Below are 16,062 nucleotides of genomic sequence, written 5' to 3'. Positions count from 1 at the left end.
CCCATTAAAATATATGACCCAGAATATCATGGAGACTTTTCATCCCCAAGAAACACTCGTTATCTTCAGAAAATGTATTTGGATAACATTTTATAATTTTCATTTATTTGTTTTGTTTATTTTATAAAAAGTTTACCTTTTCTGTCCATACAATGGTACTCATTCATGAAAATGTAGCCTAGTACATTCTGAGTAATTTGCAAATAAAACTGATCTTGCCATAAACTCTCCTCCAGATTCACAAACGTTTTGTGAACCTCCGATTTAGTAGTTAAATGTGTGAGTGTTAATGAATTCCAATCATTCGTAAATGAGGTGCTTGTCAAGTTTTTTTTAGGTAATATGTAATGTAATCTTGTTAAAAGTAAACTATCATTCAGGAACCGGTCAAGTTATCGATATCAAATTTTTGAATGATACCCAGACCTACTTGGCAATATCCAGGAACAACTCACAACATTGAAGTAACATTGTGGCAACTTGCGTTATGGTTGTCCACATCAGTAGAAGTGCTGAAGAGATTTAATTTGCTTTAGAGGGGCAGATGCCTGTATAGATTATGGCATTATGTTGATTTAATTATGAGGGTGGTGGTATTTTTAGTGGTGTGGCCCTGACCGGGAGCATCTTGTGCCATTGGGAATTATTTGACCTACAGGGCTGCCCGGATCACAAGCAGGGCTGCCATGACAGAATGTACTGACGTGTGACCTATCCAGCTATGTGTTTGTGAGGTTTTGATGTTTAGTGATTTTGCTCTAACAGGCCTTGGAGGCATATAAACCAGATTTAAAGGAATATCTTAGGTTTAATATGGATTTAAGCTCTGTCTACTGCATTCACAAATGTCTACTCGTATCCCTTTATTAAGGTAAAACAAATTTTTGGTAAACTGCCATTGCGCCCCCTAAAGATCGTACTGCGCTCCTAAATTTTGCAACTTAGGAGCACATGTGCTCCTTCTGAGAAAAGCCTGTCAAGCCCTGCATAACAGTGAAAACTAATCCCATGCTTCCTAATGATATCTTTCAAGGGTAGCATGTACAGAGTGAACAGCAATGGTCCTAGTACTGAGCCTTGTGGTACTCTATACTGAACTTGGGGTTAGGTTTAGGAATTGCATGCTAGTGCAATTCCACTAATGCCAACATAATTTTCGAGTCTATTTAAAATGTTGTATGTTGTTGTCAATGGTATCAAATGCAGCATTGAGATCAAGTATCACTAATAGAGAGAAACAACCATGATCGGATGATAAGAGCAAATCATTTGTGACTCTAATGAGATTAATCTCAGTACTATGGTACGGTCAAAATCCTGACTGGAAATCCTCTCAGATACCATTTCTTTCTAAAAAGGAACATGGTTGTGAGTGCCCTCTCAAAACAATGGTAGGGGAAACACTGCAATGGCAGCTTGTGATTGTCTGCTGAAGAGGTGCTTTTCTATGGCGAGCAACTTCTATGTTGAGGTTGTTTTAATGGTGACAAGTCAATAGTCTGAAGAGCAATTTAGTGTAAATGCCGTTCAATGCCACTTTATAAAGCCAGAGCGTTATTCACGCCTTGAATGCCTTTGCAACGGTTGTTTTTCTTCTTCTTTTTTCTTTTTCTGCTCATCGCGCCCCACACTTTGAAAACCTCTGGACTAGTGTGTTAACTGCTTAAATTACCTTGTCTGTTATAGCAGAAATTACTCTTATAATCCCACATATTTTATTTTAATACATATAGGCTAGTTTAGTTAATTATTGGACACATTTTTATTTTAGACAAATTTTACTGCAAGATGTATCATGATAAGTGGCATATGTTAAGCCTGCGTATTATATAAGCCCTTTCTTTATTTGTTTGTTTTTGTTTGAATTTTGAATAGTAACAAAAGAGAAGCATTAGAGAAATTTCACTGCAAATGGATGTTTCATAGGGGAAGTGACCCCATGTGTCATAGGGAAATTTGTAAAAATGTATTTGCTTTTTTTTATATATATATATTTACATTTTAACTACACTACAACTATGATATTTTTCTAGAGTCTGGTATACTGGGTGTGGAAATCCATATTCAACCCACCCAGATCCTAGAGTACTAGGTGTAGCAAGTGAGGCATCCTGCTAGCAAAGCTCAATACTGAATGCATCACTGAATAGTCTCTCTGAGCCTACTATATACTGCTTACATGATATATCAGTTATTTTCTTTCCTATTTCTAAATTGAGCTTTACCCATGGCTGTGGTTTGTCAGTGTGTGAAATAATAAATGCAGTCCCATGCACTGGTGACCATGTGTACTACATACAATGTATTTTTCTTGCATTATGATTAAGTAGTAGTCCCTGTAGGCATAATTTATATTCTGTTGCCCACACATTCCAATCGTTCTTTGGACTGTACCATCATTTCATGGAAAGTGACAACCTGCGCCAAAGTGACTTTCTTTCTCATTTCCAATGCAGCCATCCTCGAGTTCCCCATGGATATATTCACCAACAGACAGCGTACACAAGGAGCGGTTCTGCTACACATATTTGCGGTAGGCAAACTTTATGTGCACGTCAATCAACATCTAGCCTTGCTCACCAGTTGTCCTTGTCATCCAGGATAAATGGTGCATGTCTGACAATTTTATGACAATTATAAATAGTTTGTCAGCTTTTTTCGTCATTTGTGACTGGTCATGAGTTTGCCACTATGAGTTCACAGCACTGAGGCCACCCTGACATCTACTGCTTATAGAACAGAAGATCACTTAGACACCGCTTAAATTATTTCTGCACATCAACCCCATAATGGTGCATCTCATTCTTGTCTTTAATGGGTTTATTGTGATTTCTGCTTTCCATTTCAGGCTTTATATATGTTTCTGGCCCTTGCTATTGTCTGTGACGATTACTTTGTGACCTCTTTAGAGAAGATCTGTGAGGTAAGAATAAATGTACAGTGGTAACAATGAGCTTTTACCTGTTCTTCCAAACCCAGAATTCCCCACACCATCGTTTAATGCTGAATTCTAGTTCAGGTTGTACTAATATGCAACTATTAGGTATAAATCAGGATGTTTTTTTTTTTTTTTGCATGTTGACTGCATGCTGTGCTTTAGCCATCAAAGAATCGCCTTTGTAAAAAGATCACCGTCTTTTACAATAAATTTCAAGACAAATTACTGTACAACTTCTCATGCGTAATCCTCCTAAAATCTGTTTTACTTGTTGAATATGTCAGTTACTCTGCTTTTAGTGTCAAAATATCCCTAAGAAATATGTCTGATCAGTGACGACCCTAAAACCAGCGTTATTATACAGTGTTCCTTAAAGGAACAGTTTACTAAAAAATAAATATGTGTGCCACTTATTTACTCCCTTCATGTAGTTTGGACTACTGTAAATGTTCCACTTCATTAGGGGATAAAAAAACACAAGTGAGTCATATACACTACTGTTCAAAAGTTTGGGCTCAGTAAGATTTATTATTTTTATTATGCATGTATGTATGCATGTATGTATGCATGTATGCAATTGATCTAAGGTGACAGTAAAGACTGACATTTTTACATATCGTAGTTCTTTTGCATTAATCAAAGAATGTAAAAATCTCCTTTCAGGGTGAATGACTAGCAGATCTTAAAGGAATTGTGCGTGCAACCCTCTTACAGTTTTGCACATCTCTACAGTCTATTTAGACCTTTTAATTATGGCCTTCGTACATCCTCTGCGTGAATTTGTATATTCCTCCCATCCATTAGAAACTGCAGCTGAGTGAAGATGTAGCAGGAGCGACCTTCATGGCAGCTGGAAGCTCCGCCCCTGAACTGTTTGCCTCTATAATTGGTGAGCCACACGTACAGGTGCTTGTATATGCATTAGTCATGTGTCAACCGTTGCTGTGGATTAGAACCCTCTTGTTTTCTGCAGGTGTGTTCATTACACATGGAGATGTGGGGGTGGGTACCATAGTGGGCTCAGCTGTGTTCAACATCCTGTGCATCATCGGCGTGTGTGGGATTTTTGCGGGGCAGGTGAGCAGTTTTCTGAGATCTATATTACAGCATCCCTCCTTCGGAGCTGCTGCAACTCTTGACCTTTTTTCGTTTTCATCTGAGCATTGCAATGTGAAAATTACCCTCCAGACTTGCTGTTTTCTCTCTCATTCTCATTTCAAAGAGTGGAATTTTTGAAAGCGAATGTTTAATAAATAATAAATCAATGTAAGAGTTCGACCACAATAAATACAGGATTTGCAGACAGATACTATGGTCTCTGTTGTCTAAGAAAGACCTTTTTAAAGTACATTGCTGTGATGTTTTTTTTTGTTTTTTATAAATATTAAGGTTGCATAAACACAGCTATTAGGTTAAGACTTTCTTAAGAACTAGTATGACCAACTAGCAGTTAGTTAAGGGTAATCAATCAGTCTTACTTTTTGGTATCAGATTAGACCAATATATGTTTTTATGTAACTGACTTAAAGTTATGAACAGTCTTAAAGGAAAACATGATGATGACTAACTTGTAAGATGAGTCTTAGCAGTTTTTGCAACCGGCCCCTGATGGTTTCATAGACATAGAACATTTAAGTAGCTTTTATAAACGTAAAACATTACTGGTGTGCATCTTGAGACAAAACAATGCCACTTACATATTTTAAGATATGTCAGTGCAAGTTGCTTTCAGTTAAGACAGCTCAAACATGCATTTTAGTCTGGGACTAGGCTTAAGCCTGGTCTGTGAAACCGGGCATAAACATTTTTTTTTATTGTTGCATGTGGCAAACTTGAGGGTACAGTAGACATGAAACTTAACACTTAATAAAAAAAGAATAGTTGCTTTTGTTGACTTCTGTGTACAAAGCTCTTCTCTTTTCCAATTAGGTTGTTTATCTCACCAAGTATGCTGTATTCAGAGACTCGACCTACTACATTTTTTCTGTGGTTGCCCTTATTGCAGTAAGTGTCAATTTAATGAGATCTGGCAATTAAGTGGTACAATAGAGTATGTTCTGGAAGTAAAAATCCCATTAATTTTCTCTACAGAGAAAACTGATAATTAGCAATAACGAATACAACTTTCAGGACAAATATACTATGAGCTCTGTGGTTGTTAAACAATGGCTTAGAAGCCTTTATGAAGAAACTGGAAGTGATGCTTCCTGCCATTTGCTAGAGTGTTTTTATATGGACCAGTAACCACTCAGAACACCTATCGAAGATGCTGTAAATGTAAATTCTGTCATTAAATTGTCCTCATGTCGTTCCAAACCCCGTAAGACTTTGGTTCATCTTGGGAACAGAAATAAAGATCTTTTTGATGAAATCGGAGACCTCTCTGTCCCTACATTGACAGGTACGCAACAATCACTTTGATGTTAAAAAGTTCATAATGAGATTGTTAAACTAATCCATATAAATTGAGTGGTTTAGTCCACATTTTCTGAAGAAACATGAAACGCATTATATGATGAACAGATTGAATTTAGGCTTTTATTCACGTATAAACATTCATCAATCACACATCTTTTGTGGTAAACGGAAGCTCAAGCATGTTCGTTTGACGTGTGAGAACCAATGAGGTTCATTCTCGTGTGTTACCCAGCACATTTGAGCTTCCGCAAGAACCAATGAGGTTTGTTACACATCAAGCAGGTTCTGTTGTACGATAGCGAAGTTATAAAATCTCTTTATGAACTTTTTGAAGTATAAGTGGTAGTTGCATAGCTGTCAAAGAAGGGATAGAAAGCTCTCAGATTTCATCTAAAAGATCTTCATTTGTGTTCCGAAGATGAACGAAAGTCTTACAGCTTTGAAACGACATGACGTTGAGTAATTAATGACAGAATATACATTTTTGGGTAAACGATGCTTTTGCTAATTGGAAATCACAGTAAAAGATTTCAACAGTGTCGCCAACTCCTATAAAGCATTTTGAATGATATGATGGACTACCTGCCCTCCTAAACAACTTGTATATCTTTATATACAGTAATAGTGTGTAATAAGCCTCAAATATTAAAATTGCATTTTATAAATATATATATATATATATATATATATAAGATAAAAACATGCATCTTTTTTTACTTTTTTTTTGCTTTTTCTTTTTTCTTCATTCTGGGGCTGTTGGTTTGGATCTAATCCTTGACTATTTTTTTTAGTTATTTGGTATATATTTAAGTTATATTTATATAGTTTTTAGACTTATTCATCTGTGTAGGAAATGCAGGAAAAATACATAATGAAAAAGAACAATGTGCACTGAAATTGTGCTGCCACTTCATGATTATTTACAGACTGTATATTTCTTTCAGTTTATCTATGATGACCAGATTTTGTGGTAAGTGAACCTCTGTCTGAATACACATTATCTTGACTGTTTGAAGGCAGAGATCTGATTGGCTTCCTCTCTCTCTGCAGGTGGGAGAGTCTGGTACTCATTCTCATGTATGTTGGCTACATCGTCATCATGAAGTGAGTCCTCCTTTTTGTATACTTATTTAAATATCAGATTCTTTATTTTAATTTAAGAAAAAACATTTAGCTTTCAAATATTTTGTAATTATTTATAATTTACGCATTCACTTTTAACTGTTTGAATAACTAAAGGAGTGTGTTATCGAAATATTTACTCTGGTATTGAAATGTAAGGTATTGAATCCTTAATTTTAGCTGGTATTGGAGTACTGACATGCTACTTTGAGCTGACTTAAGGTGCGGTCGCATTGTTCTGTGTTTTTTTTTTCTTCTTTTTTTGTGTGGGTGAAATCCAATTGTTTCAACAAGAATCCTTGCGATTGGTAATTCCGTGTGAGGGCGAAAGATTTCCTCATGCAGATTTTGCAATGGTTCAAGTTGGTCATTCGACATGTTGACCAATAGGAAGTTTGGCTTGCTTTAAAAGTGATTTCTGTGCCAGTTGTGCTTCATATATCGCTTCACTCTTAATAGATAATGGACGGTGAAATTTCACTGTTTCCACACCTTTGTTTTGTGTGTGTGTTTTTTGTTGTTGTTTAGGTTTAACACTAGCATTCAAAATTACTTCACGGGGAAGGAAGACAAGGGTGTCGTCAATGGTAACACGGTCAGCAGCGAGATGGAGGATGGTAATGAATTTTATGGGCAGTTTTTGGATGATCCATCATGGCCGTTACTCAGCCCAGGTAAGGGTAACTAGACAGGTTTCCTCATGGGATAGCGACTAACCCTCTGCTTGCATCAAAGTCGGATCTTGTTCTCTTTAAATTAATTACTCTACTATCTGTATGTCTTCTGTTTTTAAAACCTACACCAACAGCACTTACTGAATGCGTAGCCATCTGACATCTCTTATGAGATGCTGACACTTTGCTTCCTTGCTGAATAACTGCGGTGCGCTTTCTGTTTCAGAGCAGCTCCTGTAGTGCAGCTCTAACCGCTGTGCTGCGTGGCGGTCTCTGTCACCGCCCTGCTGAAGCCTGTCTGTTTAGCCTTACTAAATCTGCCCTGGCCCCTGTCTCATCTTGCTCTCTCTGTGTGTGTTAGTGTGTGTGAGAGTGTGTTAGTCTGTGTTAGGGTGTGTGTGTGTGTGAGATTCCCAGTACCAGTTATCCATTCTTTTTACAAAATGGTATCTGTATGTGTAAATGCTGTACATGCTGTGTTTTGGCCATGAGTGCCATGTGTAGGTCCACTTACAAATGTTTTTTTTTCTTCCGTGTCCGCAGTAAAGCCCAGTAAAACATACTCTAGGGGCTCTGTTGTGATGGTGGACGAGATACTAAATTCAAGCCCTCCACATTATCGGTTTCCTGAGGCCGGCCTCAGGGTCATGATCACCAACCACTTTGGACCCAAGACACGTCTGCGCATGGCAAGCCGACTTATCATCAACGAGGTAAGAAAATACACCTGCTGAGTGAACACTCTGCAATAAGCTAATAATCCTCAAAAGTCTCTGGGTTGCAGTGATTTTAACAGGGTAGTGGAAACGGAGTACCTCAAGCTCATTTTAAAAGGATAGTCCACAAAAAAAAAATCCTCAAGTCTGGAACCTGTACTATAGTGGTGTCAACAATAATCGATTCGGCGATGCATTGCAATGCGGGAAATGTACGATTCAGCATCGATGCACAAAAACGCACCCAAAGCTTGGATTTAAATTTTATTTTATTTAACCTGTTAACCTTCAAGTCCACTTTTGAAAAATCCCCAGAAATGGCATACCCAAACTTAAACAGATACAGTTCATGAACCCTTTGCACTAAAAGCACAAGTATGATCTCATTTGAAAGCTGACACCTAGTAGTTTATTGTAAATGTAGAAATAATTATTGTCATAATGAAAAAAAAATGTTTAAATAGCTTCAAAGTTTTGTAAAGTTATTAGAAATTTACTTTTATGAAACATCTTCATAAAAATAAAATTGAAGTTGGCCCTGGAGCAATCTAGAAATGCACTGCAGCTAAAGCCATATGTGTGACCATTTTATATTTAAAATCTGAAAATGATAAGTCTAAAACTCTGTATTTAGTTAAATGTTTTTCAAGATCATGTCAAATGACTTTATTTTGATTAGACTCTAAAATGCAAACTGATGTTTAGTCATCTTCTGAGTCATCTAATCAGTCTATTGTCTCTATTATTTTGTGGTGCAAACGAGCCCCATTCAGAGTCAGTCTCTCCTTGCACACATTTACACCTCTCCAGACTGGTTATGGCTCTAAATATGCATTTCTTTTGTCTGCATTATAGCTACTAACGACTGGCTATTCACAGGCTATTCATAGGGTTTCAAACCCTAATTTCTTTTATCAAAGTTCTCACTAAATATTTGAAACTGGTATCAAATGCACTGAAACATTTCAGTAAGCATTCCTATTTAGAAAAAAATCATAAAACAATAACTGCTGGTGGCAGGTGCACCTTGGCTAGCTAGCATGTTAGCTTAGCACACCATCAATACACGACCATTTATGAGATTGAAACCATGTTTGTGCTCCAAACTTACTTTATAACGCAAGTCGAGTGTTTTAAATAATCTTCTGTGATCTAATTTGGCTTCAGATAAAAAAAAAATCCGACAGAAAATTTATTATTTATAGTGTTCTGCACGATGATGAAATCTATATCGATTAGCATTGCATTATAAATATAATCTATTATTATGAAATACCTGGCATGGCTTGAAGAACACAGGTAACTCAAATATCATTGCAATCATGTTTATTGTCTTCAAAACATCTTTATCTGCATGTTACAGCGATCTCTGTCAGCTACTTTCTGTATCAGTGACGTCCTGGAATGTCACATGACTATGGGTCTTCTTCGTGATCCATATATGGACTGTTATTGTGCATATAGCGCCCTCAGGCTATTGGTATGAATTGAAAACACAGCACATCTCAGTAAGAAGCGATCATAATGATTACATCGACGCATTTGGGTATAAATTCAACAAATATTATTCCTGTCTATAGAAATATGATGTGAATCTATGAGACTATATCAATATTTCTCCAAGTCTGCACATTTTTGAGCTAAAGCCCTGAGGGACGATGTTTTGCGAATCGCTGTCATGACGACAGCTTGGAGTGTTTTTTATGAATGGACCAGCTGACGCTCATAATTCATATTAAAGGTATCGACTCATTTTTCCATTTCATAACTCCTGACACAAATTAAGACATAACTGTCACTATAAGTTTCTCAGAATACAATAGTGGTCAAATACTGAATCTTGAGTATTATATCTTTTTAATGATGTATAGTTTGTCAAGGTATAACATTAAATCTGATAGTAAATTTGAACTAAATAAAAAAAAAACGCTTCAGTGCGCCGACGCTCTGGAAACGGTTAACAGGTTAATGGCATTTATGTTAAAGATACAGGAGAGTTATAATACACACATAGCAGCCAATAAATCTGTTGTTCGATATCTGACTGCTTGTATTGCCCCGTGACTGATGAAAAATGTGCCTTGTTGTGTGCAGTAGAATTGTGATGCATCGCAATGCATCGTAGAATCGAATTGAATCGAATCGTTACCTGGTGAATCGTAATCGAATTGTGAGGGCAGTGCCAATGCACACCCCTACTGTACTACATTTTCCTGTAGAACACAAAAGAAGATATTCTGGAGAGAAAAAAATGTTAGTTATTTTGGACCCCATTGGGTTGAGTTTCATTGCATAGACAAAAACAGTTCTTCAAAATCTCTATTTTTGTGTTTGACAGAAAAAATAAAGTCATACAGGTTTAGAACAGCATGAGTGGAACACAATACATTAAATTTGTGCCATTAAATTCGTCCATCTTACTTATTGTAGATTTTTCAAACATCATATTTTACTTGATTCATCATTCACAACCCATTGTAACATTTTTCCATTTTAAATTCAACCGATATGAGTCTGATGTAAAATGGATGTATTCAGCTATTTTATAAGGGCTTCAAATGCAGCTCATCTTTTCAGAATTACAAGTTTGCACTATCCGGTTTATAATAGTGTAACTCTGGCAACCCAGAGACTGGATTATAAACCAGAGTTCTGAATAGCTTATGCACTCCTCTTTGTTGGTTAACTCCGCACTGTGGAGATCTCTCATCAGGTAGCCCAGTTCTGGGTGTGAGGCTGATTAAACTGTTTCTATAAATATCCACATGCTGGGATTCAAAGAATTGTGTTAGAAATTCAAACCCCTGCTACAAAGACTGCTGAGGAATGTGATAGAGACATGTCAGCTAGTTCAGAAAGAAATGAGGCTGGGAATGGTGTTAAACTGATCATGGGTAAATGTTATGGGCATAGAAGGTTGTCACTATAACATTTTAAGGGACAGATCACCCAGAAAAAAAACATCTGCTATTTACTTGTGTTTTCTAACCCATATGTGTTTTTAGAAAAATAGCATCATACTGGCTGGGAATAACTATACCTTAATAACTATTCCTAAGTATCTTAATTGAAAAGTGAGATTGTGAGGAAGTAGATAAGAGTGAACTTTGAAGCAGTTTTTGCTCTTCATGCATGCAGCAGCAGCGGTTGGAGAAGATGGCCAATGGGGGGGACGCAGTGCTGGTGGCTGACCAGAAAGCTGACACCATGGAAAATGGCAATGTAGCGGAGGACAAACTCTCTGAGGAGCTGGAGAGTGAGATGTCATCTCCTTTCAGCTTGCCTGGTGAGGCGGTTTGACTTTCACACATTAACACAGATCTTTAACTGCATGTGGTGGCATATGTGACATCTGAAATGCGTATACCTATAATCTCATAGTTCTTATTCTGTCTTTATCTGCAAAGGTTCCAATGATGATTTTTTTTTTATTATTATTTTTTTTTTATCTTGAAATATCAAGGTATTTTAAAATTGGGATTTCCAGGCATGGAAATATCATGAAATTCATTTTTTTTTTAAATGGTAACGCTTTACATTTAGGTAATGAATTAACAATGAACAAAAGTTTTTATAGAATTTATTAATAAAGGTGGTTGATTATTTATTTATAAATCTACTATTGTTCATTTATTAAACAACCTTATTGAAAAGTTTTACAAGTTTTTTGTGTTTGCGTGTACATAGTCTACCATTCAAAAGTTTGTGGTCAGCAGCAAGGATGTAATCAACAAAAGTGGAAGTTAAGATTTTACATTGTTACAAAAGATTTCTATTTCAAATAAATGCTGGGCGTTTTTTTTCTTCGAAGGATCTTGAAAATTTTTGAATTTCTACAAATTTATCAGAACAACTGTTTTCAACATTGATAATATAGCACCAAATAAGCATTTTAGAATGATTTCAGAAGAATCGTGTAACACTGAAGACTATATTAATTTTTTTTTACTCCAGTAAGTTATTTTAAATGGTATTTTCACAGTATTACTATTGTTACATATTAATACACATGTAGTGCTGAGCGGTATGACCAAAAATCCATATTATAATTAGTCTACAGCTTAATCCATCTGGATCTTATCTCATTTCAACCTCTTATTTCACTATTCTGACGCAATTGTGCTGTATGGTAACAGCCGTGTGTGTTAAAGTCGTCATAAAATAAAATTTTACCATTTTTATATATAATATTGTAGTGTTTATTATAAATGATTTACCTGTGCACTTCGTAATTTTTTTTTAAATTCATGTAACCTTATAATCTTTAATCAATTACGTTACCCTTCCCTCCCCCCTCGAAACGACTTCTCTTCCGGTCAAAATCTGTTACTAGAGGGCGTGACTACTGTGATCTGTCTCTTTTCTGGCCCGCGGGTGAACTTGACTATTAGCCGCATCATCTTGGCTCGCGGGAGGCTCATATAAATATGGGGTGATTCCTTCCGGAAAATTTGGCTGCTAGTCCTCGTTCTCATCATCTGGTTCCTCACTTAAAAATGCTTCATGGGAGGGTAACGGTGGTGAGTCCGGTGGAGAGAAATCCTCCACAACTGAAACTGGCATTTAAATCTGCCTCCATTTTGTTAACTCCAACGATCCAATCAATTCCCGAACGATGAAATCAAGCCCCGCCCTGCTTTTTTTTCTAATTTCAAAAGCCGTTTCACTCTGATATACGTCACAATAAGGAAAAAGGGACAATCTCAACTTCCGTTTCATGACTACTTTAAATAATTTAATCCATTAATTTCCTATGGTCGGTCATTTTTGACCGAAGAGCAAAAGTGTGACTTTTTTTACGACCAAGCGGCATACACTGGAATTCGGTATGAACCGGTATACCGCCCAGGACTATACACATGCTGTATACACTCAACTAAAATATTTCACTTTTGGTGATGGTAAACTCTGGAAATGGAAAAACAAATAATTGGACATTTTTACTTCCATGTTAAGCTGTTTTTTTTTTTTTTAATCTTCAGTTATGAGTGATATATCATTGGCCACATTTACAGTATATTTAGGGTTTGTTTTTGGTTGGTTGTGAATGTACCTGGTACAATAAGAGCATTTGACTGAACAATGCACAGTTTTAATTTGTGTGAGCTCAGTTGTTAGAATCACATGACACAGAATCTCCTGTTATTGTGTTGAGATTGCTTTTTTTTTCTTGTGAGCTGAACTGCCCGCCCAGTGAACTCCTAAGTCAACATAAATAAATAAAAGGACAGGATGGTCAAATGAATGCCAGGAACATAAAAATATTTTTTATTTTGTGGAGGCTTAATTTTGTGACATGCTGTACCATGTGACTGTAGGGGGCGCTTTGGATAAAGTGAAGTTTTTCATTTCCTGGCCCATTTTGGTATTGCTGTACATCACCGTGCCCAACTGTGCCAAGCCGCGGTGGGAGTTCTGCTTCATGCTGTCCTTCTTCCTTTCGACGCTGTGGATCGCTGCCTTCTCCTACGTGATGGTGTGGATGGTGAGTTCCTTTGTGTATGTAAGCATCTGTATTTGGATACTGCTTTTTCCTGCATTATTTAATTTAGTATTTAAACGTAAATTGTCTTAATGCAGGATATTTAAGATCTTAACACATCATAATCAGAGCTTTATTGCCAAGTGTGTTTGCACACACAAGGAATTATTCTTGGTACTGAAGTTTCCAGTGTACATATACAAATACAACAACATAGAAATATTGAAATAAAATTGAAGAATAAAAATATAAGTATAAAGACTCATTTAGGTTTTGTCATAAACATATTTACAGTATTATGAATAAATATCAACTGAGTTTACAAAGATATTGCACTAAGCAGGGTATTACACTTCCAGGCATATCCCTTGGGAGGCATTTAACGGTTCAAGAGGGAAATGGCCTGTGTGATAAAGTGGTTCTAGTGCCCAGTGACCTACATCACCCTCCAGACAGCAACCGTTCAAACAGGTAGTGGCCGGGGTGAATAGAGTAGGGCTGTAGTCAAGACCACCTTTGTCGAGTCCAAGACCAGGACTAGTCGAGTCCAAGACAAGACCAAGACCAAAAAGGTTCGAGACCGAGTCCAGGACAGGGGAAAAAAAGTCTTGTGCAAGACATTATCAAGACAATCATTTTGGGTTATTATTTGTTGATCTAAAAGCAAAAACACAACACCAAGGATTTTTAAGTATAGACATTCCCCTTGATATCATATAATCTTCTAATCTAAAGACAACAGAATGATGACATATTGTGATACCACATAATAGCAGTGTTTCACTGTGGATCTTAAAGACGCATACTTTCACATCCAGATAGCCCCCCATCACAGGCCATTCTTGAGTTACGCCTTCGAGGGGCAGGCTTATCAATACACAGTTCTGCCGTTCGGTCTGTCCCTAGCACCCCGTACATTTACGAAGCGCATGGACAGGGCACTTTTTCCCCTGAGACTCCGAGGAGTGCGCGTACTGAATTATATCTCGATGACTGGGTGGTTCTGGCGCAATCGCAGCTCACACCAGAGCAAATAAACGGCGCGCATATAAATGGCTTTTATGTGTGCTTACTGGGAACATAATAAAGACACCTGGACTCGGTCGAGACCAAAAGCCATATTTGGCAAGACCAGTGGCCGAGACAAGTCCGAGTCCGAATACCAGCGAGTCCGAGATCATAGAAAGACGGTCTAGAGTCCAAGACCGGACTCGACTACTACAGCCCTAGAATAGAGTCTGTGATGACTTTACCTGCGCTCTTTCTCACTCTGGAAGAGTTCAGGTCCTGGAGGGTGGACAGGGGAGCACCAATAATCCTCTCAGCAGTCCGGACTGTCCTTTTGTAGTCTTCTCATGTCTGATTTGGTAGCTGAACCAAACTAGACAGTGATGGAAGTGCATAGAACAGACTCAGTGACGGCTGAGTAGAACTGTGTCAGCAGCTCCAGTGGCAGGTTGAACTTCCTCAGCTGGCGAAGGTCTGCTTAAAGGTCCCATATTGTCAAAACAGAAATTTCCTGGCTTTTTACATAACAAAAGTCTAGGGGCTATGCAACTACTATATAAGTTTCAAAACAGTCGATCCACAGACAAATGCACACAGCCTGCATAAAGTACCTGTGCCTTTTCACGAGCTGTTGTGACTTCCGTATATTTGTGATGTCAGAACTACTCAGTCACTAATGGTGGGTCACTCAGAAAACAACAGGCCAATCAGAAGAGAGGCTCTTGAATATTAAGTAGACAGGCCAAAATCCACCTGTTCTTGGCAGAGTTCCTGAGAAAGGAGCTGTAAAAATATATTGAGATGGTTTTTGGTACTTATACCGCAAATGTATATTCTAAAGGACATCAAAACCTAAAATAAAACTTCAGAAAGTTGTACAATATGGGACCTTTAACAGAGGGCTGTTCAAACATATTCAACCCTACACTACAAAAGTAATCCGGTCGAATGTGTTTTCGACTACCTTTAAAAAGATAAGCTTGTCCACTTTCCACTACTTCCAGACTCCATTTACACCTGTATTAGCACTTGTACTTGTACTTGTGATTCGTTTGACGGAAACACATCTTAATACCAGCTGTAAACAGGGCCCAAGATCCTTGCATAAGTGCCAGGTCTGTCAAGATCAACAAGGCCCATGTTTTTCTGTATGCAAACTGCAGGGGACCAGTGATGTTCTTCAGGTAAGCTAATACCAGTCTTTCAAACGACTTCACGATCACAGGCGTGAGTGCGACAGGTGTGTAGTCTTTGTGTTCAGTGATTTTAGGTTTTTGAGTACTGGAGTGACTGTGGAGCGTTTGAAGCTGCAGGGATCTTCACACTGTTCCCGTGATCTGTTGAAGATCTGTGTGAAGATAGGGGCCAGTTTGTCAGTGCAGACATTTAAACAGGCCGGTGAAACACAGTCTGGGCCTGGCGCTTTCCTGGCGTTATAAATTAACTGCATTACTAACGGCATTATCTTTTTCAGTAATGAGTAATCAAGGAATTACCGTTTCCCCCGTTGCAACGCCGTTACCGTTTCTGACAATAAAATGTGGCATTACTATAATTGAGCTCACTGAAGCATCTGCAAAGTTTTGTGTGTCTGTGTGTGTGTCTGTGTGTGTGTCTGTGAGTGTGAGACACCGGAGTGGACAAAAGTGAGGCGAACGGCGCGAGAGCACTCGACAGTGCACAAGAGATTGAGGCTGTCTGAGC

The 16,062-nt window shown here is 37.7% G+C and overlaps 1 protein-coding gene across 3 annotated transcripts in view; it reads left to right on the top strand.

The window, feature by feature from the left end:
- Positions 1-16,062, top strand: part of slc24a4a (solute carrier family 24 member 4a) — a 67,740-nt gene that overhangs the window by 42,773 nt on the left and 8,905 nt on the right. Inside the window, exons 3-13 of one of the 3 annotated variants that reach the window (XM_077240130.1) lie at positions 2,457-2,533; positions 2,849-2,923; positions 3,743-3,827; positions 3,912-4,015; positions 4,868-4,942; positions 6,301-6,326; positions 6,407-6,460; positions 7,007-7,152; positions 7,696-7,865; positions 11,007-11,154; positions 13,187-13,353. In XM_077240130.1, coding sequence (XP_077096245.1) covers positions 2,457-2,533; positions 2,849-2,923; positions 3,743-3,827; positions 3,912-4,015; positions 4,868-4,942; positions 6,301-6,326; positions 6,407-6,460; positions 7,007-7,152; positions 7,696-7,865; positions 11,007-11,154; positions 13,187-13,353 — 1,127 coding nt within the window. The remainder of the gene's footprint in view (positions 1-2,456; positions 2,534-2,848; positions 2,924-3,742; positions 3,828-3,911; positions 4,016-4,867; positions 4,943-6,300; positions 6,327-6,406; positions 6,461-7,006; positions 7,153-7,695; positions 7,866-11,006; positions 11,155-13,186; positions 13,354-16,062) is intronic. The other 2 variants (XM_077240133.1, XM_077240132.1) reach the window with 2 other exon arrangements.

Source organism: Siphateles boraxobius, unplaced genomic scaffold, assembly GCF_051911475.1.
Source record: "Siphateles boraxobius isolate OS27281-9 unplaced genomic scaffold, OSU_SipBor_1 22, whole genome shotgun sequence".
Taxonomy (NCBI): Eukaryota; Metazoa; Chordata; class Actinopteri; order Cypriniformes; family Leuciscidae; genus Siphateles; species Siphateles boraxobius.
Note: the sequence above shows the minus strand (reverse complement) of the source record. Positions and strands in the feature narration are given on the sequence as shown.